Source organism: Cetorhinus maximus, chromosome 24 (genome assembly GCF_964194155.1).
Source record: "Cetorhinus maximus chromosome 24, sCetMax3.hap1.1, whole genome shotgun sequence".
NCBI classification, from domain to species: Eukaryota; Metazoa; Chordata; class Chondrichthyes; order Lamniformes; family Cetorhinidae; genus Cetorhinus; species Cetorhinus maximus.
Window position 1 is genome coordinate 5,953,298 of NC_135902.1, and position 24,547 is coordinate 5,977,844.

The 24,547-nt window shown below is 44.8% G+C and overlaps 1 protein-coding gene across 9 annotated transcripts in view; it reads left to right on the top strand.

The window, feature by feature from the left end:
• The window catches only part of qtgal (queuosine-tRNA galactosyltransferase), a 304,657-nt gene that overhangs the window by 206,734 nt on the left and 73,376 nt on the right, over positions 1 to 24,547 (top strand). For all 9 annotated transcript variants that reach the window (XR_013580576.1, XM_078570687.1, XM_078570689.1 and 6 more), the window contains 2 exons: positions 8,372 to 8,467; positions 13,728 to 13,852. Coding sequence is in view for 8 of the 9 variants with exons in the window: in XM_078570687.1 (XP_078426813.1) it covers positions 8,372 to 8,467; positions 13,728 to 13,852 (221 nt within the window). In the remaining variant the exon portion in view is untranslated. The remainder of the gene's footprint in view (positions 1 to 8,371; positions 8,468 to 13,727; positions 13,853 to 24,547) is intronic.

Sequence of the window (24,547 nt, forward strand, 5' to 3'; positions counted from 1 at the left end):
GGAACCTCAACCATCACTCTCCATAGCTCTGGACCACCACATGCATGTTAAAGTGCGTGTTGCCATGGCTACTTGGATTTGCTGAGTGAACTGTAAGACCAGGGTCATTAAGTTTGGAAATCATCTGCCCACCCCCAGGAGCGGGCAGCCACTCCACATCTGGACCTGCTGCTGGGAAGATGCCCCAGTGGTGGAACTGCATCAGGAAGTTGTCGAAGCGCAGCTCCCTGCTATTTTTACCGCTGCCCCCCCACCTCCCAGCCCACCGCCCATGTGGCTTATCCCATGGTTTAGGGCGGTGACCCATTAACGTTAACTCTTTTTCTCTCTCCACAGAACCTCATTATTTCTAGTATTTTCTGTTTTTATTTCAGATTCCCAGGCTCCACAGTATTTTGCTCGCGTTAATATTTAAAGATGTTTTTAGAAAAATCTTTTGGTTAAAACAGCAAGCCAAAATTTGCTTTAGCTCATGTAATTTTGGTGAGATAAATGTAAGTTTTATATTAAGGAAGACTTGTATTTATATAGCTCCCTTCACTCTCTTATGATGCCCCAAAGTGTTTTGAAACCATAAGTACTTTTGAAGTGTAATCACTGTTGATATGTATCAATTTGTGCGCAGCAAGATCCAACCAACAGAAATTTGATAATGACCGGAATATCTGTTTTAATGATGTTTGCTGAGGCATAAGTATTGACCATCACACTAGGCCAATTTCCTCGCTCTGTAAAGAGTGCCTTGGGACCTGGGCAAGCAGATGGGAGTTTGATTTAACATCTCATTCAAAAGATGGCACTTCTGACCATTCAACACTCCCTCAGTGCTGCACTGGAGGGTGACCCTAGATTTTGAGGGCCCAAGTTTCTGGAATGGGGCTTAAACCGACAGAACTCCAGCCCCAGAGGCGAGTGCAATGTCCCTGAGTTTCTTATCTAATGTTAGTGATTTCTGGCTTTCTAAGAAAATGCCAACCTCCACCTGTTTCATACTGTAGTTAAAAGAAAAGAAAGCACTTTTCACGATGACCGTACATCTCAAAGCCTGTGAAATTATTTTTGAAGTGTGGTCACTAGAGTATTGTCGGATACGGTGAAGTCCTGGTCTTGGTGAGATCCCCTTTATGGCTGAATAAAAGTCATGGTTTAAACAATACCTAACTAATTCCCATACCTCAGTGAGTGAGAGAAATGTAGATCGATGCACCTAAAAAGTCAGTCGGAGAAATACATTATCAGGTTCCCAGATGGTGAGATTTCCAATAAGAAGTCAATTTTTTTTTTTATTCATTCACGAGATGTGGGCTTCGCTGGCTGGGCCAACATTTATTCCCCATCCCCACTTACCCTTGAGAAGGTGGCAGTGAGCTGCCTTCTTGAACCGCTGCAGTCCATTTTATTATTTCCAGTCCAAATTACCACCTTCTTTCTGATACTTCCATAAACATTTTTATTTGCAAAGTGCACACATATATTTATCTATAGTAGATAATATATTCCAGAAATAACGTAGCTCACCGCTGCTAAGCACATTACTTAGCTACTTTCCAATGTTCTTTAATGGTAATGCATAGTCATCCCCCCACTTCCAGCAGCCTCGCTTGCAGTGAGTTACTGCAACATCAGGGAGATCTGTTAGAAGATGGTACAACAGTATACTCCATATCCCTGTATAACGAGGGTCCTGAGCCACGTTAAGGGAATATGCAAATGAGCAAGTAACCAGGATGTAGAGCAACATGTGATCAGCAGCAGCTGGTAGTGTGGTGTCGGGGATTTATAACCTCTCTGCTCTGAGGAGACATTCACCAGTGCAGCTGCTGTGTTTTGTTGTCCTCTTCCCTCGTGTCGTGGCTGCAGTTTACGTTTTCCCCATTTCGTACGCTTTTGCCTTTTGCGCAGGGATAGACCCCTGAGGCCGTCGCAACGGACCTGCAGCTTTTCCTGCCTGGTTCAGAACCGACTGCACAGCACCACTCTGATCTGACTTCCTGCTCCATTTAACCGCCAATCCGGCTAGTCCACAAATCTCACTGGTCTGCAAAGCACTGTCTGTGGAGGGTCTCTGCCTCCCGGGTTTTGATGCACAAACAGCCTCTGCATCATACCAAATCCTGTCTGTGGGCTAGTCCTGCGGTATTCAAATTCACATCGCTGCCATCATGTTGCGTTTCTATGTTTGCTGCATACAAACTCATGAATCTCACACCAGGGCTGGTATACTATATGTGGGCTCGGCATATTTAAAGATACAATACAGAATGGCTCAGCAGACAGATCTACGTCATGGATTCAGCAACTGGGACAGCACAGCTACAATTCCTACACCACACTACTAGCTGATGCTGGTTACCTGCTGTTCGACATCCTGCTTTGCTGCTCACTTGTGTGTACCCTTAAAGTGACATCATAACATATACCATGAATTCACCACGCTGCAGAAAGTCCATCCCATCAAAAAAACCCTAGTTGACTCTTAATTTTCCAGGAAAACCTTTACTGCAGTAGCTTTGAACATGGCTTCTTTCCACATCTGTTCAGCGGCCACATGCACAACTCGCCCTGTTGCCCACGCACAGCCCACGCTCTTTACGGTTGACCTCCAGCTCACCATGAACAAATTTATGGGCGATCTGCTGTATTAAATAAAATTAAGGCAACAAGGAAGGGAAATTCGGAGCAAAGTTTCAAAACATGCTCAAATGTTGCTTTACTCTATGTCCTGAAGACTTTGGTTCACAGCCATGTAACTGTCTCCCTTGGAGCAAAATTCTGCTCGGAACATCCAGATAATAATATTTTGATGCTGACATTATCGATATGGTGCAAACCACATTCGTTACTTTGTACAAACAAAATAATTGGGATCTTGTGATTGTGGTGCCAAGTATTGCCGTAGCCTCGCTTGATTATTCCAACAATTTTCGACCTTGTGCATGTACAAAGAAGTAGTTGTGTGTTGACTGTTTGGAAAGGTTTTAGCATCTTTCTTGTGACTGAAACAACAGGGTCTTTGTACCACTGCAGCCTGGAGCACAGACATTGCTTCTCTATCCTACTTACCATAGAGGGTTTAGATTTAATTAATCAGACTGAAGTTGCAGGCTGAATTGTCTGCTTTGTTAGTGTGCGTGCTGACGCATTGCTAAGAACAATCCCAACCTGATGGTTCCAGAGATGTCTTGGAGGGGGTTAAGCTGTGCAATGGGATGACATGCTGTGACAGGAATGGACATGCTTTAAAACTCACTAATACTTTGCATGTGACAGAATACATTTAATTTCCAACAAAGTCAGATGCCTAGCTACTATTTTTCAACAGTTTTTTTGTTCCGTTTGGAAACAGAAACTTAATTGTTTTGCATCGAGATTTTTCATGTATACTTTCTGCGTCTGATCCTAGAGGTGAATGATATAATGGCAGGAATTGGAGCACGTTTTTAATGACAGTCTTGCTTGTACATGCCATAGCAGATGTAACGTCATCCTATTTTGATCTTCAGCATACAGCAACCTGACATTTCCATTTTACTATGTTTAATATGACAGATTTGTAGGTTCCCCAATTAGTGTAACATTTGAAGAAGGGTGGGTTTTTTTTATTATTTCATAGGATGTGGACATCGCTAGCATTTGTTGCTCATCCCTAATTGCCCTTCAACTGAGTTGAATAGCTTGCTAGGCCATTTCAGAGGACAGGGAAGAGTCAACCACATTACTGTGGATCTGGAGTCACAAGTAGGCCAGGTAGGGGATGGTAGATTTCCTTCCCTTGAAGGACATTAATGAACCAGATGGGTTTTTACGGCAACCGATGATAGTTGCATAGTTCAGCTTTCAATTCCAGATTTTATGAATTGAATTTAAATTTCCGTGGTGGGATTTGAACCTGTGCCCCCGGAGCGTTAGCTGATGCCTCTGGACTACTAGCCCAGTGACATTACCACTACCCCGGCGTGATATGTAATTAATTCCACTGCATATTAGACAAGGCTCCCTGGGATAATGTGCAATTTCAGCAAATGGACTGCACAAAGGTTAAAAAAAATTATTCCACTGGCATCAAAACTGTACAAACTATTAAGGGAAAGCGTAACTCCAAGAAACAAACTATTTACAGAGAATATTCACCGCCGATGCTCCAGATCTCTGTCCTTGCCAAGGCCTTGGCTCCTCAGCGCAGCACTCACCAGGCGTGTTCAAACTTGTCCAGCTGCCCAGCTCCTGGCAGCAGCCCTGCTCCCCTCTCTCTCTCGCCAAGAGGCTTCCCAGGCCAAGAGGTGCTGCCAGTCAGCCTGACTTAGGTCCTAATTCACTTCCTGGCTCTTCAATTGCCCTCCTGGGGTTCAAGCTGCCCTAAGTTCCTGCCACTCACATGTCCTCGCCTCATGGTATCTGGTTCCACCCTCAGCTTGTGAAAGGCACTGCTTCCTACAGGGAGGGGCTGACTGGTTCCCCCACTCAGTGCTCACCCCCACCATGGCCACCTGCTGCCAAAGGCCCCACTACACTGGTTAATTTCAGTTTAAGACCTATAATACTCCCGACAGATGTTAGCTGCTGTCCAAGCAACATTGGAAATAAGATTCTAGAGCTGGAAGGACTATGCTTCCAAACATTACATCTTCCAAGACTTATTTCAAAAAATACATTCAAGAATAATGCTTTGAGGTATTTATCTAGTATCTTATGACATTGAATCATTTCAAAAAAAGAAGCTCCACAGTAACTGCACGTCCGATAAGACTCAGCTAATCAGACAGCATCTGTGGAGCGAAAGAGTTAATGTTTCAGGTTGATGACCTTTCATCAGAATGATGTCTGACCTGCTGAGTATTTCCAGCATATCTTGTTTGTAGTTTAGATTTCCAGCATCCACAGTATTTTGTTTTGGTCTGCATTGGCTAGTTTTAAGTTAGCAGCAAATATGGGAAATAATCTGTACTCGCAAAACCTGACAACATTCTAACCAATCAATTGGTTTTATCCTACAAAAAAAATCCAAAATATTTTATGTACAGGTTTTTGTTAAATCTTAGAAAGGTATCATATAAAATCTCCATTGATAGAAAAATGTAACCTTTCTTAAATGCAAAAAAAAACATGCATTGTTGTAATGTGGTAAGCATGAGAGGCAATTTGCCCACAGCAATGTGCTCAATGATCAGATAATCTGTTCTGTGATGTTGGTTGGCGGATATGTATCAGTGAGAAGACTGGGTGGAAGCCACCTGCTTTTCTTTAAAATCAGTGCAATGGGATCTGTTATGTCCAGCTGAGAGGGCAGAGGGGCCTCAGTTTAACATCTATTCCAGAAGAGTTTTTTTTAAATTCATTCATGGGATGGGGCGTCGCTGGCTAGGCCAGCATTTATTGCTCATCCCTAACTGCCCTTGAGAAGGTGGTGGTGAGCTGCCTTCTTAAATTGTTGCAGTCCCTGTGGTGTAGGTACTCCCACAGTGCTGTTAGTAAGGGAGTCCCAAGATTTTGACCCAGCGACAGTGATATATTTCCAAGTCAGGATGGTGAGTAACCTGAAGGGGAACTTCCAGGTAGTGGTGTTCCCATCTATCTGCTGCCCTTGTCCTTTTAAATGGCAGTGGTCGTGGGTTTGGAAGGTGCTATAGAAGGAACCTTGGTGAGTTCCTGCAGTGCATCTTGTAGATGGTACACACTGCCACTACTGTGCATCGGTGGTGGAGGGAGTGAATGTTTGTGGATGTGGTGCCAATCAAGTGGACTGCTTTGTCTTGGACAATGAGATCTCATTTCTTCTGTACTGCACTGGAGTCTCAACCTAGTTTATAAGAGCATAAGAAATAGGAGCAGGAGCCATACAACCCCACAAGCCTGCTCCACCAATCAATAAGATCATGGCCGTTCTTCTACCTCAACTCCATTTTCCCATCCAAACCCGTTATGCCTTGATACCCTTAAAAAGGGCCTTGAACCTACAATCTCCAACTTAAAAGTGAATGTTACCAACTGGGCCACAATTGATACCATTAATGCAATCCACACAAATGAAGAAGTCAACCTAATTCACCTGTACATTACTTTACACACACATTCATGTAATACTGTGGAAGCAACCCCATTGTTTCTTTGTACTGCACAGTAGCCCATTACTGCCACATTGTTTGAAGTACCATGAGCACTGATATAACTTGCATAGTTGCTGTTGTAATAGGGAAAGCGCACAAGACTCCTTCATAGCCACCCTTTTTGTATAATTCACAAACACAGCTTCATTATAGGGTGGCTCTGTTGTTTTCCAACTTATCAGAGCACTGTTTATTTATGTCACATGCAGTCAGAATCTCCAGCTGCCCTAATGAGGTCACCTAGAGTGTAAGCTGCGTGTCCACAAGTTTTGGGATAGCTATATCACTTGTGATTAGAATGTGTCCCATCCGGTTTAAGCAGCTTGAATTAGAATGATGTTACATGTTGTGATCACCAGGCTACAAAAAGATTGGAAATACAATCTCGAGCTAAGCATACCAAAAAATTCTGTCAGATTAGGTTACAGACCGGTATGAACTGCAATATGGATGTCATGTCTTGTAGACTGATAACTTTATGAAAAGCTGGATATATTAAGGATTTGGGAATCAGGAATGCCCATTGATGCAGCTTTAAAGAACTAGAACGTTGAATATTTTCCCCTGTCTTTCGGCCCTTCAGAAATATTTCTCTTTATAAATGGAATGCTGATGTTATCATTGAAAAAAATAGCTTGGTAGAAGATATTGAGGCTAACCGTGCAGAGGAATTAAGTTGTAACTGCCGTGGGCATTTTGACACAGTGCGACATCCCACTGGTATAACTGATATCCTACACTCACCCCATGTGACACCATTTGCTGCCCGATTCTTGTGATTGACACATAAAGGGTGAAACGCAAACTTGGCAGAAGTGCAGAAGGGACAGTAGCAGTCTTGTACATCTTGCCTACGTTTCCTTTCTATTGACTTTAATGTGAGGGAAAATCAGGTGAAGTGTACAGCGGACAGTCGATCTTCCATTTTGCAGCCTTTGCAAAAGTTGACTTTCAGCCCCGCCGCACCCCCACCCCCACCTCCCAACCAGAAGCAGTGAAAATGATGGTTTCTGAAGTAATTTTGGTAAAAGTTTATTATCTGCCCTACTTACAGCATGCAGTTGAAATGTTCTGATCCCAGACATGCGCTGGGTTATTGGCCGTGATTCCGCTGATTTTACATCTGCTTTCACAGAATCTTTACAGTGCAGAAGGAGGCCATTCAGCCCAGGAGTCTGCACAGGCGCTCTGAAAGTGCACTCCACCTAGTCCCACTTCCCTGCCTTACCCCCGCAACCTTGCACGCTCTCTTTCTTTTCAGATAGCAATCCAATTCCCTTTTGAATTCCTCGATCGAACCTGCCAGGCCCCATCTCAAATTTTGCATATGCCACATTTGCAGTTTATCCAATAACTGGAGACAAACAGGCTTGTAAAGTGTACTTGGACTTTCATTTCTCAAGGTTCCTTTGATGAAACTCACCAGTTAAACAAACTAATTTCTTTTAAAAACTAAGAGGTAGGAAGACGTGGAGCTCTCCTGAGTATATCCAGTGAGATACTGAAGCAGGCAGAAGGAAGGTCTCAGGTCTCACTACTGATTTGGTTTGGGTTAGCTGTGCTCAACCACAGCAGCACAGGGGGTGCGCTAACCGGCCTTAATTCTTTTGCCTTGAGGAATGGAAAATCAGTCATGGATGAATTACACAGTCACTGTCCAGTGAACCATCTCAAGCTCACACACATTTGTTTTTTAAAAAAAGGCTGCTTGGGAGAGGAATTGGAGAGATGGCCTTCAGCTGCAGAACCATAGCCCACAGGAGCCAGGGACTACAGGAGGGGAGAACGTTAGTGAAAATTTGACAGAAATGCACCTTTTACTGTAATGGTCTTGATTTTTTAAAATAGGGGTTCTGATGGATTATTAGAATACTGGCAGCCAAGGACATAGAATAAGGCGAATGGAAGATTGACACCCAATCTGCTCCCGTTCACTATCCGAGCTGAGATCAGCACGGATCGCCAAGCAGCAGAAATATTTAGGGTGGGGGTCACACCTAGGTGGCAGTCGGCATCTCCTGGAAGTGGACTTTTGAGAGCAGCACGGGAGCAGGTCATGCACCTACCCTCTCTGCAGCAATGGACAGATGGACAAAGGAAGAGGAGACTAAGATACAGAGAGAAGTCAGGGGACAAGTTACGTTTTAAAAGTAAAATTGTTCAGCCGCCTATCGCTAGTAAACCTCAGGAATAGGAAAAGACAGATCTGCTCCAGGGTGAGAGTTAATCCGCGGGTTCTTGAATAAAACTCTCTCTCTTCTTGGCAGGTGTTCACTTCCCATGGTCCTACCGTCATCATGCCAACTTGGTTCTGCGCTCGAGAATGGTTTGACTGCATTGGGAAGTTTGATGAAAGTGGCAAAGTGAGTACAGCTGTCCACTCACAATAAGATGCAAAGAAAGGACCACAGGCTTTTATCTCGGTGATCTGTCAGTTTGGATAGAAATTAGACAGTCCCTTACCGTAAATCGTTAACAACGCTGCAGCTTTAAAGGTATTCGGTTAAGTTGAGCGTAATTAACTCTTGGGGCGGAATTTTACAGCCCCATTTTTGGCGGGGGCGGGGGCCGTAAAACGAGGCCAGCCAATCAAAAGCCCATTGGCTTCAGCGGGACCGGGAAATCCCTTTGGCCTAAAATACCGCCCTTGGGGGCGGTCAACAAAATTAAACCTGTTTCATGTCATTCATTTTAAAATTTTGAGCTCCAAATTAATAAAGCTACATTTCCGCCGGAATTTGGTTTGTACACAAAGTGTGGGCAATACGGAGCAGTGGGAATTTTGCTCTTTTCCTGTGGGAAAGCACCAGGCTTCTTTTGGGTAACTGCCTATTATGCTACCTTTGAAAGCACAGGCTGGGGAATCACAGGCGAAAATCAGGCCTCAGGGACTGAGCAGAATAGGAGACCAAACCCCCATCACCCATCTCTGTCTAGAATTCGGTATGTTGTGAGATACTTTGTGTAGGGTTCCCCTCTACCCACCACTCTGCATCACGTCAATGGTGCATTCTCTTATTTCCCTGTCACCTGGGGACAGAGCGTTGGGTCCGCATCAAATCATTATCAGGCACACCCTGGGGAGCTAACCTTTTTTTTTTCCTCTTCCTCGAGACCTAGGCGTCAGTGACTAGGCCAGCATTTTTACTACCCGTCCCCAATTGCCCTTGAGAAGGTGGTGGTGAGCCGCCGCTTTGACCCGCTGCAGCACAAGTGGCGTAGGTACAGCCACAGTGCTGTTAGGGAGGGAATTCCAGGACTTTGACCCAGTGATGGTGAAGGAATGGCGATATAGTTCCAAGTCAGGATGGTGAGTGGCTTAGAGGGGAACTTGTGTTCCCATGCACCTGCTGCCCTTACCCTTCAAGGTGATGGAGATCTCGAGTTTCGAAAGTCTGTCGAAGGAACCTCGGTGAGTTGCTGCAGTGCATCTTGTAGATGGTACACACTGCTGCTACTGTGCATCGGTGGTGGAGTGAGTGGATGTTCACGGTGCTGTTCAAAGTGGGCTGCTTTGTCCTGGATGGTGTCCAGCTTCTTGAGTTGTTGGAACTGTACTCAACCAAGTAAGTGAAGAGTATTCCATCTCACTCCTGACTTGTGCTATGTAGTTGGTGGACAGGCTTTGGGGAGTCAGGAGGTGAGTTACTAGCCACAGAATTCCCAGCCTCTGACCTCTTATTGTAGCCACAGTATTATTATAGCTAGTCCAGTTCAGTTTCTGAAGAATGATATTAATGGTGATCTAGGAGAACACTGTCAACATTTAATAAGTAACAACAATGCATCAGTGGCTAGGCCAGCATTTTTATTGCACTTGAGTGGGTTGTGGTGAGCCACCTTCTTGGACCGCTGCAGTCCCTGTGGTGTAGGTACACCCACAGTGCTGTTAGGGAGGGAGTTCCAAGATTTTGACCCAGCAATCTTGAAGGAACGTCAATATACATTTACCTTCAATGTAGGAAAACATCCCAAAGTGTTTCACAGGAGCACAATCAGGCAAAAATTGACACTGAGCCAACACAGGCGAGTTTAGGGTGGGGGGGCCAAACAAGCCCTTGGTCAAAGAAGTTAGTTTAAGCAGTGTCTTAATGGAGGAGTGCAAAGTGGAAAACGATACGTTTGGGGAGGGAATTCTAAAGCTTGGAACCTAGATTACTGAAGACCAGAATTAACAAGCAGGCTTCTTTATTCTTTTGGTAGAACAATGGAAATCAGGATGCACAAGAGGCCAGAGTTGCAGGAACGTAGGCACCTTGGAGGGTTGTAGAGCTGGAGGAGCTTACAGAGAAAGGGAGGGATCTGAACATGGGGATAAGAATTTTAAAATCAAGGCATTGGTGTATGGCCTAGTGTGAAAGTTAAAAAAGAGCGGGAAATTCTGAAGCTACATGACCTTTGGAAAATAAATCCCCCCCCCATTAAAAAAAACTCACTCAAATTTGAAAGAAACCATCGTGCGCCTTATCTAGCGTACCTATTTTCTGAATGTTTGTGTTCAGTTAATGGTTCTATCGTATCACTGAGATTCATTTAATGTCATACTTCAAAAGGATCCAGATGCCAAGTACTAACATAAATTTTGCTGCAAAGGAATTTTATTTTAATTAGGACTGATCCTGGTTGATGGGGAGTTACTGGTTCTTTGATGTAAACAGAAAAGTGCAGTAATTGATGCGCACACAGACAGCATGCCAAGGCCGAGAGTGAAGAGTTGCAGACCCAGCTCAAAGTGTCCAGGACTGCTGAGATACAACACATGCTATGTAGGAAGGGAGGGAGGGAAAGCTGGCTGTGATACATTTCCATTATCATTACAGTCCATTCCTGTTACAATCAAGGTCAGTTTCTCCGAACGGCATATCAGGCATTGTTTTTAGAAGAATTCATCCCTTTCTTTCATTGTTACCTTTTGATGCCAGGTTTGATGCACAGAGATAACTTATTTCTAAACCTCGACTTTAAATGGAACCAAATCTCAGAAAAGCCTAGCACAGTAGGCAGCAAGAATTCCGGCAACAGGCTGGATTGTTGGCTGTTCGATACCTCGATCGTTGAGCCTTGGAAAGGAAGAAAGAAACCTGCTTGTTAATTCTCATCTTTCAACAACTTGAACGAGGCTGCACGGAATGGGAAAACTAGCTAATGGTCTGAAATGTAACATGTTCCCTCAGACAAGGCCTGAGCCAGAGCAGATCTCGAGCATGTTCATTATGTCAGTGACATGGTAAATTTCTTACAGTTTAAGGAACGAAGAAAACAGAAACGCATTATAAACAGATTTAATGTTTGAATTAAGATGTTGATTTCCTCCTATTGAGAGTTTCAAGCCTTCAAAATAGCAATTAAATTTCAAGTCTATTCTAAGATTGAAAGCTGGAAGCAGGCTGGAACTAGATTGCTCCTGGCAACCCCTGGTGTCAAATTACAGAGTGGCTTTGGCAAAAAGCCTTGAAGTGTTATCAGTCTCAATGCTTAACAGAGTGATGCTTATGGCACAAGACTCCATTTCCTCCCCAAATGCCCTTGAACATGTTGTGCCCCCAAGATCCCTACCATTCCATGATTCCTTGCTTGCATCCTTTTGCTTAAGATCCTGTCCTGTCCACAGCACAGAAATGGACCTAACCACAATTGAATAACATTCTCTGACATTGGTTCATTCTCCCTCCTCAGTCTCCTCAAACTTTCTGTAAACTCAGAAATGGCCAATCACACTACCCCGCCCCTCTAAACGCTTCTCCTCCATTGTCCGGCTCAGTGTGGAATGGCCATACTTGGTATTGGGCTTATCCATGTCATTATAGGCACAGCATCAGCAGGAATTGGCTTTCCTTCCCACGTCACCTTGAAAATCCCTCAAGGATCCATACTTGCCTCCTCTGCTCTTCCTCTGTATGTGTTGCTCCTTGGCGACATCATCCACAGACGTGGGATCAACTCCCACTTATTGCCTAATGATAGCTTCATTACCTCTCCACCAGCTCTTATCAACCCTTCATGCTATTGGACTGCTTGTCCCACATCTAGTCTGAAATGAGCTCTAATTTCCCTTCGCTAAACAATGGACAGACTAAAGCCACTGCTTTCAGCACACACTACAAATTTCATACCCTTATCACTGAATGCATCTGCTTCTCTGGCCTCTATCTCACTTACAAGTGAATGTTTATTTACCTGTCGCTCATTGGCCCAGATTTTGCAGTAGAAATAACAGTGTGGCTAATGGTGCTTACCTTCATCGAAGTGCAAATCGGGCAACAGCTTGGACTGGCCGCACATGCACAGTTAAACACAAGTCAGGAAGTTCCTGTCCTGTTCCCGCCTGTAAGGGCAGCAGGTGCATGAGAACACAAGTTCCCCTCCAAGCCACACACCATTTCTGACTTGGAACTATATCGCCGTTCCTTCACCATCACTGGGTCAAAATCCTGGAACTCCCTCCCTAACAGCATTGTGGCTGTACCTACACCACTTGTGCTGCAGCGGTTCAAGAAGGCAGCTCACCACCACCTTCTCATGGGCAATTGGGGACGGGCAGTAAAAGTGCTGGCCTAGCCACTGACGCCAATGTCTTGAGAAAGGGGAAAAAAATGGTTAGCTCCCCAGGTGTGCCTGTTAATGGTTGGTGTGGACCCTACTCCTCCAGAAGCTTACAAATTATGGAAATACACAGCCCAGCATGAAGTTGCATTACTTAATTCTGATATATAAACTAACCTGGCCAGAAAAGGTTACGGCTTGTCAATTCCACTGTAAATGCCCTTTTAACAGCTTAATAATCTTAATTACTGCCAGCAACCCCTCTAGCATTGAAAATTTAATTTTACAAGTGTGCATTCTCAGTCCTTGCAGTTGCAAATAAATCAAACAGCTAGTTGACGTTCATTTGCCGCCAACCACAAAGTCTAGCCTATCAGATACTCCTTCAGATCTGCTGCATCACCATGATGCAACTACTGGTGCACCTGAGTTGCCAGTGAGCAACATGCCATGGTTAATCGGGTTACACTTCTGGTTTCCACACTTCCAACACAAGCTGTTCCAAGTCAAGAATATCCATTCGGGGCAGTTTTAAGGCTTGAACCTCTGCACTTTTGAAAACATCCATTAAGAAACCCATGCGGCAGTGTTGAAAGGTCAATTTGACGATCAATGCCCAGTGGCTCTGGTGCAGATTCAAACATATAAAATCCTATGGGGTTTTGACAGGGCGGATGTGACTAGGTGTCACTGTTTAAAAATAAGGGGTCGCCCATTTAAGACGAAGATGAGAAGAATTTTTTCTGAGGGCAGAGAGTCTTTGGAACACCTTCCCTCGAAAGGCAGTGGAAGCGGGGTCTTTGAATATTTTCAAGGCACAGGTAGATAGATTCTTGATAAACAAGGGGGGTGAAAGGTTATTGGGGGTAGGCAGGAGGTTACAGTCAGATCAGCCATGATCTTATTGAATGGCGGAGCAGGCTCGAAGGGCCGAGTGGCCTACTCCTGCTCCTAACTCGTATGTAGATTGTTTATTCAAACAAGCGTATTATTACTGATAAATGTCTAAGGTTTAGCATGGCTTAATGCTCAAGGTTCTCATGTCGGAGATGCTGATTTCTTGCTGATCTATTTCTCTAGGGTGTCCCTGAAGATTTGCTGTTCTTTTATGAAAATCTTCGGAAGGGAGGGGGCATGTTTCGAGTGGATCGCTGTCTGCTCCTCTATCGCTATCACTCGGGGGCTGCAACACATGCTGTGTTAGAGTAAGTTCCTATTTTTACTTAGTTCTGTGAAGGGTCATGAGGACTCGAAACGTCAACTTTGCTCTTCTCCGCCGATGCTGCCAGACCTGCTGAGTTTTTCCAGATATTTCTGTTTTTGTTTTGTACCTTGAGCTTTGTCAGTACAAAAATCTAGAACTATAAAGAAAATTTAAAATCTCCCATCAAAATAAACAAGAATTGGGAGCGTTGCGTTTAATCTAAATCATCTTCTCATTGATCAACTCCTATAGTTATCCTGCAATGTCCCTTTTGGTTGACAACATCTGGGATAAGTCACGTGGTGATGACAGCCTCGAAATTTGGATGTGTACCCGTCACTCAGGTACAGCCCATGGCTGTGCCATCCTGAGAAAGGCGCTTGCATGGGTGACTCCCACGTATATCAGAAACTTGCGAATTTCTCCCATCATGACATCACACAACTCAATCCGCTGATGTGGTGCTCAAATGCTAAAATGTAGACCTCCCAGATCCATTGGACAAATTTGTTTGCCACTCACCAAAGATCCAGTGTTCATCTGCAAGAGGAACCCAACAGTAGAATTACTTAGAGTCAGGGATCCAACTTGCAGGTAAGATCATTTAGAATAGCATTTTTTTTTTCATTTACAGGATATGGGCATCATTGACTAAGCCAGCATTTTTATTGCCCATCCCTTGAGAAGGTGGCGGTGAGCTGCCTTCTTGAACTGCTGCAGTCCGTGTGGTGTAGGTACACCCACAGTGCTGTTAGGGAGGGAGTTCCAGGATTTTGACCCAGCGACAGTGAAGGAACAGTGATATATTTCCAAGTCAGGATAGTGAGTGGCTTTGAGGGGACCTTCCAGGTGGTGGTGTTCCATGTGTCTGCTGCCCTTGTCCTTCTAGATGGTAGGAGTTGTGGGTTGGGAAGGTGCTGTCTAAGGAGCCTTGTTGAGTTTCAGTAGTGCATCTTGTGCAACTGTGCATTGGTGGTGGAGGCAGTGAATGTTTGTGAATTGGCATGTCTTGCTGCATTTGGACATGGGCTGCTTCAGTATCTGAGGAGTTATGAATGGTGCTGAACATTATGCAGTGATGTTGATCATGCCTGGTCCAGTTAAAGCTGTGGTCAATGGTGACCCTTAGGATGCTGACGGTGGGGGATTCTGGAATGGTAATCCTATTATGGTTACGGGAAAATGGTTAGGTTCTTTCTTGTTGGAGATGGTCATTATGTGGCATTTGTGTGGTATGACTGTTACTTGCCACTTATCAGTACAAACCTGGATATTGTTCAGGCCTTGCTGCACACAGACATGGACTGCTTCAGTATCTTAGGAGTTGCAATGGAACATTGCTGATGATTGCACAAACATCCCCACTTCTGATCTTATTATGGAGAGAAGGTCATTGATGAAACAGATGAAGATGGTTGGGCCTAGGACACTACCCTGAGGAACTCCAACAGTAATGTCCTGGGGCTGAGATAATTGGCCTCCAACAACCACAGCCATCTTCCTTTGGGCTAGATATGACTCCAACCAGTGGAGAGCTTTGCTCAAATCTCATTGGCTTCAATTTTACTAGGACTCCTTACTTCCACATTCGGTCGAATGCTGCCTTGATGTTAAGAACAGTCACTTCCACCCCACCTTGAAATTCAGCTCTTCTGTCCATAACTGGGCCAAGGCTGAAATGAGATCTGGAACTGAGTGGTCCTGGTGGAACCCAAACTGAGCAACGGTGAGCAGGTCATTGCTGAGTAAGTGCTGTGTGAGCACTGTCAACAACACTGTCCGTTAATTTGCTGATGATAGAGTACAATGATGGGGCAGTAATTGGCCCAATTGGATTTGTCCTCCTTATTGTGGACAGGAAATACCTGGGCAATTTTCCAGTTTGCCGCGTAGATGCCAGTGTTGTTGCTGTACTGGAACAACTTGGTCATGGGAACAGCTAGTTCTGGAACACAAGGCAGTGTCTTGGGACTAAGGGTGACTTTCTTCCACTCTGGTGTTGTGGAGCCTGAGGTGACCAAGAAGTCCAATGCTAGATCCACACACTCTGCCGCAGGTGGGGCAGGTAGTGTTTGATGAGGTGGCTGGGTGGGTGGGATGCTCAGATTTCGGCACGCTGCTTCTGCCGTTTGCGCTTGGCCTCCACCTGGGCCAGTCGGAGACCTTCGAAAGGATTGGCACCTTCACAGATGCTCCTCCTCCAGTTTGGGTGGCCTCGAGCAAGAGGTTCCCACAAATTGGTGGGGATGTTGTGTGTTTTTTTCAAGGAGGCTTTGAGGACGTCCTTGAAACGTTCTCTCTGCCCTCCTGGCAACCGCTTACCATGATGAAGCTCGGAGCAGAGAGCTTGTTTTGGGAGTCTTGTGTCAGGCGTGCAGATGATGTGGCCTGCCCAACGGAGCTGATTAGGCAAGAAAGTACAAGAGAAAAGAATATACAAGACCTGGACTTTGAGGAGTTAGAGACAGCAGTCAGCGCAAAAGGTGCGTAGATTTCAATAACTCTTGGAGAGTATCAAAATAAAAACTCAAGTCATAAATAATTGTAACATGTAATAACATCGGGTAAGAGCAGCTATGACTGGATCTTTTCTACACAAAAGATATCGAAACGTTTTAGGGCTGCCCAGGTTGCAGAAAATATCAGTGTGCTTATATGCAGCGCTCTTTACACCTATGAGAGGATGTGCTACTGTAACATTTAAATACATACACACTCAGTTTGTATATAATACTGTCAGTGTACAAGGGAACCATGGAGCTACTGGTAACCCGCTTTGGTGAAAGTTCCCAGAAGAAGATAAGGAAAATCTTATTTCCTTTTTTGGGGAAAGAAAGAAGAAAAAAAGATTTAAGATCATGCAAAAGGAATTTTTCAACATTCATTCTAGTTTAATTCACTGCTGCAGCTTTTACTGTTTGGGATCCTTGATGACTCGCACAGTGCAACAGCTAAAATGATCCATCTTCTCTTTTGCTGCAATTCATACTCATAATGTACTGCTGGGAACTGCAGTAACATACATTTATATAGGTCCTTTAATGTAACAAGGTGCTCCAACATGCTTGACAGCCACAGACCTGATTGAGGAGGGGTTGGAGAGAGGATGTTTCAGAAGACAACATCTTTTACTTTTTGAGGAAGCTTCTGAAGTTGGGGAGAGATGAAGACAAGGGGCTTATAAGGTGGGAGTTCCAGAATGTGAGACAAGGACAACTGGAGGCTCCACTGGAGGTCGAGTGGAGGGTGAGCAAATGTGGAGTGGAATGAAGTTTGAAAGAGCAGAGGCTGAAGACGCGGAAGAGGCTTTGAAAGTTAAGGGTAAGCCTCAAAGAGATTTGAAGATAATGATCTGGAGTTTGCAGTCAGCAACTCACCAAGGTTCCTTCAACAGCACCTTCCAAACCCATGACCACCAACATCTAGAAGGACAAGGGCAGCAGATGCATGTGATCACCACCACCTGCAAGTTCCCCTCCAAACCACACGCCATCCTGACTTGGAACTACATCCCCGTTCCTTTACTGTCACTGGGTCAAAATCCTGGCATACACTCCCTAACAGCACTGTGGGTTTACCTACACCACATGGACTGCAGTGGTTCAAGAGGGCAGCTCACCACCACCTTCTCAAGGGCAATTAGAGATGGGCAATAAATGCTAGACTGGTCAACGATGCCCATATCCCATGAACAAATATTTGAAAAGAAATCATCACTGACCTCACCGGAAGTCTTGCTAACCTAGCGATGGTAAGAATGTCACCCCCTCTCTCCACGCAATGCTGATTGCAGCATTCTTCACTGGACATTCACGGTGTGGAACAGCAGTGATGTCATCAGGCTGTCCAAGCAGCCATTCCCATGAAAGGATTTTCATCGACACCCAAACAAGAAGCAAAAAGCAGAAAAATAAAATCTCTTTTTAAAAAAATGTTTACATTCTCTTTGAGAGAGCGTTGGCAACCAAGGAGCTCCATCTTAATCTTGCTCTGGAGCCAAGAATCAACTTCATCGCTGGCACATTCATCCAGTTTGCGAGGCTCTTTGAAAAGATCATTCTTTGTCTACCTCAATTTCTTTTACCTTCGATGCTTCCCATCAGCAACAGGCTTTCTAAATCATGATTTCTTATTACATGCCCAAGAAAGTCCAACTGGTTCTTCCTAATCTTGGTCAGCAGCATTCTTTTGGTCTCAGATTTTACCAGTGCTTCTTCATTGATAGTGTTACTTGTCCAAGATATCTTCACAATTCGCCTTAAAACACATTTACATTTAAAAAAAATAAAGATTGGGACACACACATGGGGTGAAGGGAGAAGCTAAAATATTCTGAAAAATTCCTTTTTGGAAAAAATATTTTTTAAAAATATAGAAAGACCTGCATTTATGTAGCACTTTTCATGACCATCGGACATTCCAAATCAATTTACAGCCAATGAAATACTTGTGAAGTGTCGTCACTGTTGTAAGAAAGGAAATGTCGCAGCCAATTTACACACAACAATATCCCACAAACAGCAATGTGATGATGACCAGATAATCTGTTTTTGCGATGTTCATTGAGGGAGAAACATTGGCCAGGACTCTGGAGATAATTCCCTTGCTCCTCTTCGAAATATTGCCATGAGATCTTTTACAGTTACCTGAGCAGGCAGAAAGGGCCTCGGTTTAACGTCTCATTTGAAAGACACCTCTGACAGTGCAGCACTCCCCCAGGGCTGCGCTGGAGTGTCAGCCTTCATCTTTGTGCTCGAGCCCTGGAGTGAGAATTGAACCCAGAACATTGTGATTCAGAGGCGAGAGTGCTACCAACTTACTGGAAAAAATTAGCTTAAAAAATCTACGAATTAATCATTTTAACAGCACTCTACAATTATAAAATTATTTTGTCAGGACCAGTTCTTTTGTTTATGAAATTTTATGAATCATAGCGCCATTAAAAGACCTAGTCACATCTGTTTGAACAAGATGTAACTTTTGGGATTTCCAAGTGCGATGTGAGAGCGGGAAAGTTGAAATTCTCGCTGATTTCAGTGATTGCTGGCTCTGGGAATATGGCCACAGTGTAGCCTCTGTCGGAGTCCTGTGTCGTGGAGTGCAACTTCAGGATTTCCATGTTAATCTGGGCCTGCCCGACATGCTAAAATTAGAGGAATGGGATATAGAAGTAGAGATGTTTTGGTACAGTTGTATAGGGCATTAGTGAGACCACATCTAGAGTACTGTGCTCAGTTTTAGTTCCCTTACCTAAGAAAGGACATAATCGAATTGGAAGCAGTTCAGAGAAGGTTCACTCAACTGATTCCTCAGATGAGGCAATTATCTTGAGGGAAGGTTGGACAGGCAGAGCCTGTACCCATTAGAGTTTAGAAGATTGAGAGGTGATCTTATTAAAATATCTTGAGGAGACTTAACAAGGTAGATGCTGAAAGGATGTTTCCACTTGTGGGAGACATTCAAACTAGGAGACACAGTTTAAAAATAAGGGGCCTCCCATTTAAAATGGAGATGAGGAGAATTTTTTTCTGTGAGGGTCATGAGTCTGAAATTCTGTTCCCCAGAGAGCGATGGAGGCGGGCTCAATGAATATTTTTAAGGCTGAGTTAGATCGATTCTTGAGAAGGGAGTCAAAAGGTATTGGGGGTAGGAAGGAAAGTGAAGTTGAGGCAACAATCAGATCAGCCATGATCTTATCAAATGGCAGAGCAGGCTTGAGGGGCCGAATGGTCTTCACCTGCTCCTAATTCATATGATTGTACATCAGTTTCAGAGGGATAATGATGGTGAACCCTGACATCAAATAAGGCCTCTCGCAAAATCAAGGCCGATGAGAACTTTGATTCATTGTTCAATGCGGGTGGAGGGACCTTCATAGTTTAACAAGAACTGGAGTGAGATGGGTGAGCAAGATGGAAAGTAGCCGGAAGAATTAAAGACGAGTTGAGCTATGTGCAAGGCGGAGTTTAGGAAACCAGCAAGGAGGGCAGTGAAAAATTAAACTCTGAAGGCAGTGATGTCACAGAGGAGACTTTGCACAGCAATGGGATTGATTTATGGGCAGCTGATGTTTCTCAGGTGGAGTTAGACAATTTTGTCATTTGACTGGAAAAGGGGGTTTCAGGTTAAGCGCAGGCCTGAGACAACCACCAAGGATGTCCATCTAGAAAAGTTGTCTGTGTTTGTAGGTCAGAGCACAGAGTTTCTGGGAAGGTGAAAACCTTTTTGTTTTTATCTCAGTCTTGCTAGTGTTGAGTTGAAAGAAATTCGAGCTTATCCACAACTGGATGTTGGACAGGTAGCACCGCGACAGTCAGAAAACCAAGGGTAGTGTTAGGAAGATAAAGTAGATCAGTTGCCTGTTTGAAAACTGGTCCCCTTCTCACCGGCAGTGTCACTAAAGGACTGCACATAGATGAGGAATAGGAGGCCCCCTTGCAGTTCCCCATCTACCTCAGGAGCACCTATCTATCCCCGTGGGGCTGCCCGCTGTCCACCGCCTCAGGTGCCCCAATTGGCCCTCCCGCCTGTCAAGCCCGCCCACCGCCCCTAATTGGAGGAGGCTCAAGGAGGCAGCTTCTTACTGGCCAGCTCCAAGAACTTCGCACAAATGGGCGTGACTCCATGATGGATCCGCATATGGTCCCAGCACCCGAGAACCCTTTTAAGTTGGTAAGATTCTGCCCTTATTTTCCCCTGAAAATAATTATTGGCATTTAATTAATTTCGGAGATTAAAGGGGAACATGTAAACCCAACCTGGTTTTATTTTAGTGTTTCGTTCAGGAACAAAACTGGGATGTATTTATTAATTCTCATTGTTTTTATCCACAAAAGAGACTGGATCGGTTTACTTTTTAAAAAAAAAACTTCTGACCAGTTTGATTTATTTTCTGCCTGAGGTGACAGAACAAGGATCCCAAAAGCTCTGACACTCCCAATCCGCCTCTAGTTTAATTGCTAACATCAGCCTCCCAGGGGAAGGCAAACAAGATAACTCAGGACGAGAGGCTTTGAAGTGTTTTTTTGTTTGAGAATCAGATCCTGAATAAATCTATTTCTTACAGTGTCCTTGAGATTAGTTCAAACTGAGTTTTTTAAGGTGACTCATTGGGCCAAATTTTTACTGACTTCGCTTAAAGACTGTGGAACTACAGCTTATTTAAGATTCATTACCAAGTTGTAATGAATCACTCATAAAGGCCGTGTCTACTGAATTCAGACCGTAGAGTTGGGCAATTCTGCTCCTAGAATGAAGCCTTGCTGGGTGTGAGGTGGGGCTACAACAAGCCTCTATTCTTTGAGCTGTGCTTACAACAGACTTCTCCGTAGGCAGTCTCTCGGGATCGAGGATGACTCGCATCCACTCCGGTTTGATAGGTTCTAACGTGGCTGATCAGTCCAGTGTGCGATCAGTAGACTCTGCCACATATGGGGAAAGTGGTGTCTGAAGTGTTGAGTACATGGGTTGTTTGGAGATTTGTGCGCTCTCTCTCCGACGCCTCGACTTTGCTTCTGCGTGCTCCTGACCAAGTCTCTCGATGTGCTCGATGCCTTCCCAAATAAACCGCCCCCCTCCCCATTTTGGCCGCTCACAGGCCATGGGACTCCCATGAGTCAGTGGGGATGTTTGACCTCTTCAGGGATGCTTTGCCACTGTCCTCCTGGGAGTCTCGTGATGTGACTGAGCTCGGAGTAGAGCAGTTGCTGCGGGGGTCCGGTGTCAGGTGTACGCACAACATGTCCCAGACATGTCACATACTAGGCTAGGCATTGCCAGCAGAACCTGCAGTTTTAAGCCTAAAAAAATCCTTATGCCTGTCCATTTTTAAAAACAAGATATTTGTCTGTTTTAATTGGGAAGGTTATTTTAATGCTGGTATCCAAAGGAGGTGGTAGTGGTTCAGTTTTAATATATGAATAGAAAGGTAATGTTTAAAACAACAAGCATTGAGGTACTGAATGCTGTGAGCTGCGGTAAAAACAAAGTGCTGGAAAAACTCAGCAGATCTGGCAGCATCGGTGGAGGGAGAAGCAGAGTTAACCTTTCAAGTCTGATATGATTCTTTTTCAGAACTGGAGTTGGGATAGTGTTCTCTCTTACTTTGGAATCTGAGATCAAATTTAACTTGGTTTGATGGGAAGTCTCTCTGTCAACTGTAAGGTCTCTGTCTGTCGTGAGTTTAAGGCAATCTCAACTCAGTTCCTAAAATAACAACAAAATATTGCAGGTACTGGAGATCTGATATAAAAACGGAAAACGCTGCAAATACTTAGCAGGTCTGGCAGCATATGTGGAGAGAGAAATTGTCCCAGATTTGCACTAAGTGCAGTAGCGGGCAGATAAAACGACGTTTTACCCGTCGGCCACAATGGCGGCTTCTCACACCGTATCGTCCCAAACCTGCTGCATTAATCATGCATTCCCAGGAAACGCGCCGTTTTGATGGTGGGTGGGCTCCGATTCGCCCGCCACGTCATCACCTCACTGCTGCTTCACGCTAGGCGCCACATTTAAAGTCCAGCTGCACGCACGCCTGTCAGTGCTTCCAGCCCAGGACTGCTGCAAAGAAGACATGGCCCCAAAAGGCAAGAAGCCCCCAGGTTTAGTGTCGTGTCCCTCAAGCGCCCTTTGGTCGCTGTGGAGGCCTGTTGTGATGCCCTGTGACCCCGCTCTGACCACAGGAGGGACAGCAACATTACCACTCCGGCTTGGCAGGCAATGGCAGTGCTGGTCAGTGCCAATGCTGCACAGAAGAGGTTGGCCATCCAGTGCAGATAGAGGATGAATGATCTCATCCATGCTGCCAGGGTAAGGCAACCATCTCATCACCCTAAACTCACACACTCAAGCCCATCACACATTCACTGGCATCTCACTCACACTGCCAGCTCAAGGGGCATCACCACTCACTCTCTCACACACATTCTCACATCTCCATCTGGCCTCATCTCCTCTGGAGACTGCCTCCTCAGCCCTCACCATCTTGAAGCCACCTGTACAGACCAACATGTGCCCCCACACACGCCCTGGGATACCCCACTTCCCCAGTAACGCCCTGCAGCCTCTTCCCTTGCCTGAGGCCACTTCTCCCCCTTCCCCACGCAAGCACTTTCCTTGCAGCTGTACAAAGCCACTCCTGCCTTACGGCTGGTCTGGTAGGTAGAGACCTGCTCGGGAGCCCCCCTAAAGGTGATGTGGTGCTGTCTGTGAAGCCTGGCGCTGATGACTGTGAGTGCTGCCCAAAGCAAGGTAGACAAACAAACCTCGAGGTCCCGAGCGATGTGCAGCCCGCCTGGTGCACGTCACTTATGTGCAGTTGTGAAACACACACCAACATGGGCGGACGATCCAGCATGAGGGGAATGTGTCCACCAGGCTAGGCTTATAATGACATGCAGATGTATTGCAATGGTTCCCAATGTCTGATGGCGGGAAACACGGCCCCGCCATCAACAGGCTGAGCAAACGATCTCAAACTGGTTTCACAACATCGTGAAACCAATTTTTGGCCTTCTCGCCATGTTCTCTGCTGACCATGTCTGTGCTAGCGGGCACGGAAAATTCCACCAAATGTTTCAAATCCAATATGGCACCCCTTCTTTCTGTTTTTATTTCAACACAGTTGCTGATACCTACCAAAGCCACATCACACACTGCCATCTCTCAGCACCACTCAGTACTAAATATGCTAAATATAAATTCTCACTCAGGGAAGTTGCTCAGAGCTGGTTGCTATAGGAAATTGAAATATCACACTGGTTCAGTCTGAAATCCTTTTCTACAGTTGCCCGTTAAGGCACATTGTCCACCATACGACCCTCCTCCATTTCCCCTTCTTCTATACTGCTCTGCTAGACTGCCCTCACATGCGGGCTCACTCTTGCTTGTTCAAAAGCAGCTATTACATCTCCACCATTGCTTGCTATGGATTCGCCAAAGAATCTATTCTTTGCCCCTCTAATTTACACACTGTCAATGTAGACCAAAGAGGACTGGAGCGGTGATGGATTTAGTGTGGGACAGCTTACGGACCAAAGTGCATTGAAATTAAAATTTTGACTTCATCTTCAAGTTGTTCCACAGCCTTCTCCCATCCTATCTCTGCAATTCCCTCTTTGATCCTCCAGCTCTGCTGTTCTGTGTTCTCCCCATTCCTGTGACCCATCATTAGTGCCATAGCCTTCAGCCTCCTTGGTCCTTCTCTCTGGATTTCCCTCCATAAGCTCCTGTAATTTGACAATTCTTTCTTCACATTTAAAAGATGTTCTCAACGCCCAATTGCTCAACTAGGCTTTTAGCCAGCTAGCCTAGCTCTCAGAACATGGCTTGTTGTTCACCCCTTTATACCTTTTTTCCTTCTTCCCTCTTTGTAAAGCACCTTGCAATGTTTCCTGCATTAAACACACTCTGCAGACAGTTGTTGTTGTTGTTGTTGTTGGCATGATGCAGAGAATGATTTACTTTGTCTGAATGTCATACGCAGCCCACAATCTTTGTCCTCTCCAATAAAAGAAAACACATAAATGATTCATTGTGTTATAACCTCATTCAACCCACGTAAGTTATCCGTTGTTCCTTGAATTGTTTTAATGACTCAGTTTTCCCATCCTCAGATTAGACATCAATGAACCCAATTTACAACTGTAAATAAAGTTTCCATTTGCACCTGACTTGCCAGGTGAATGTCCCCATG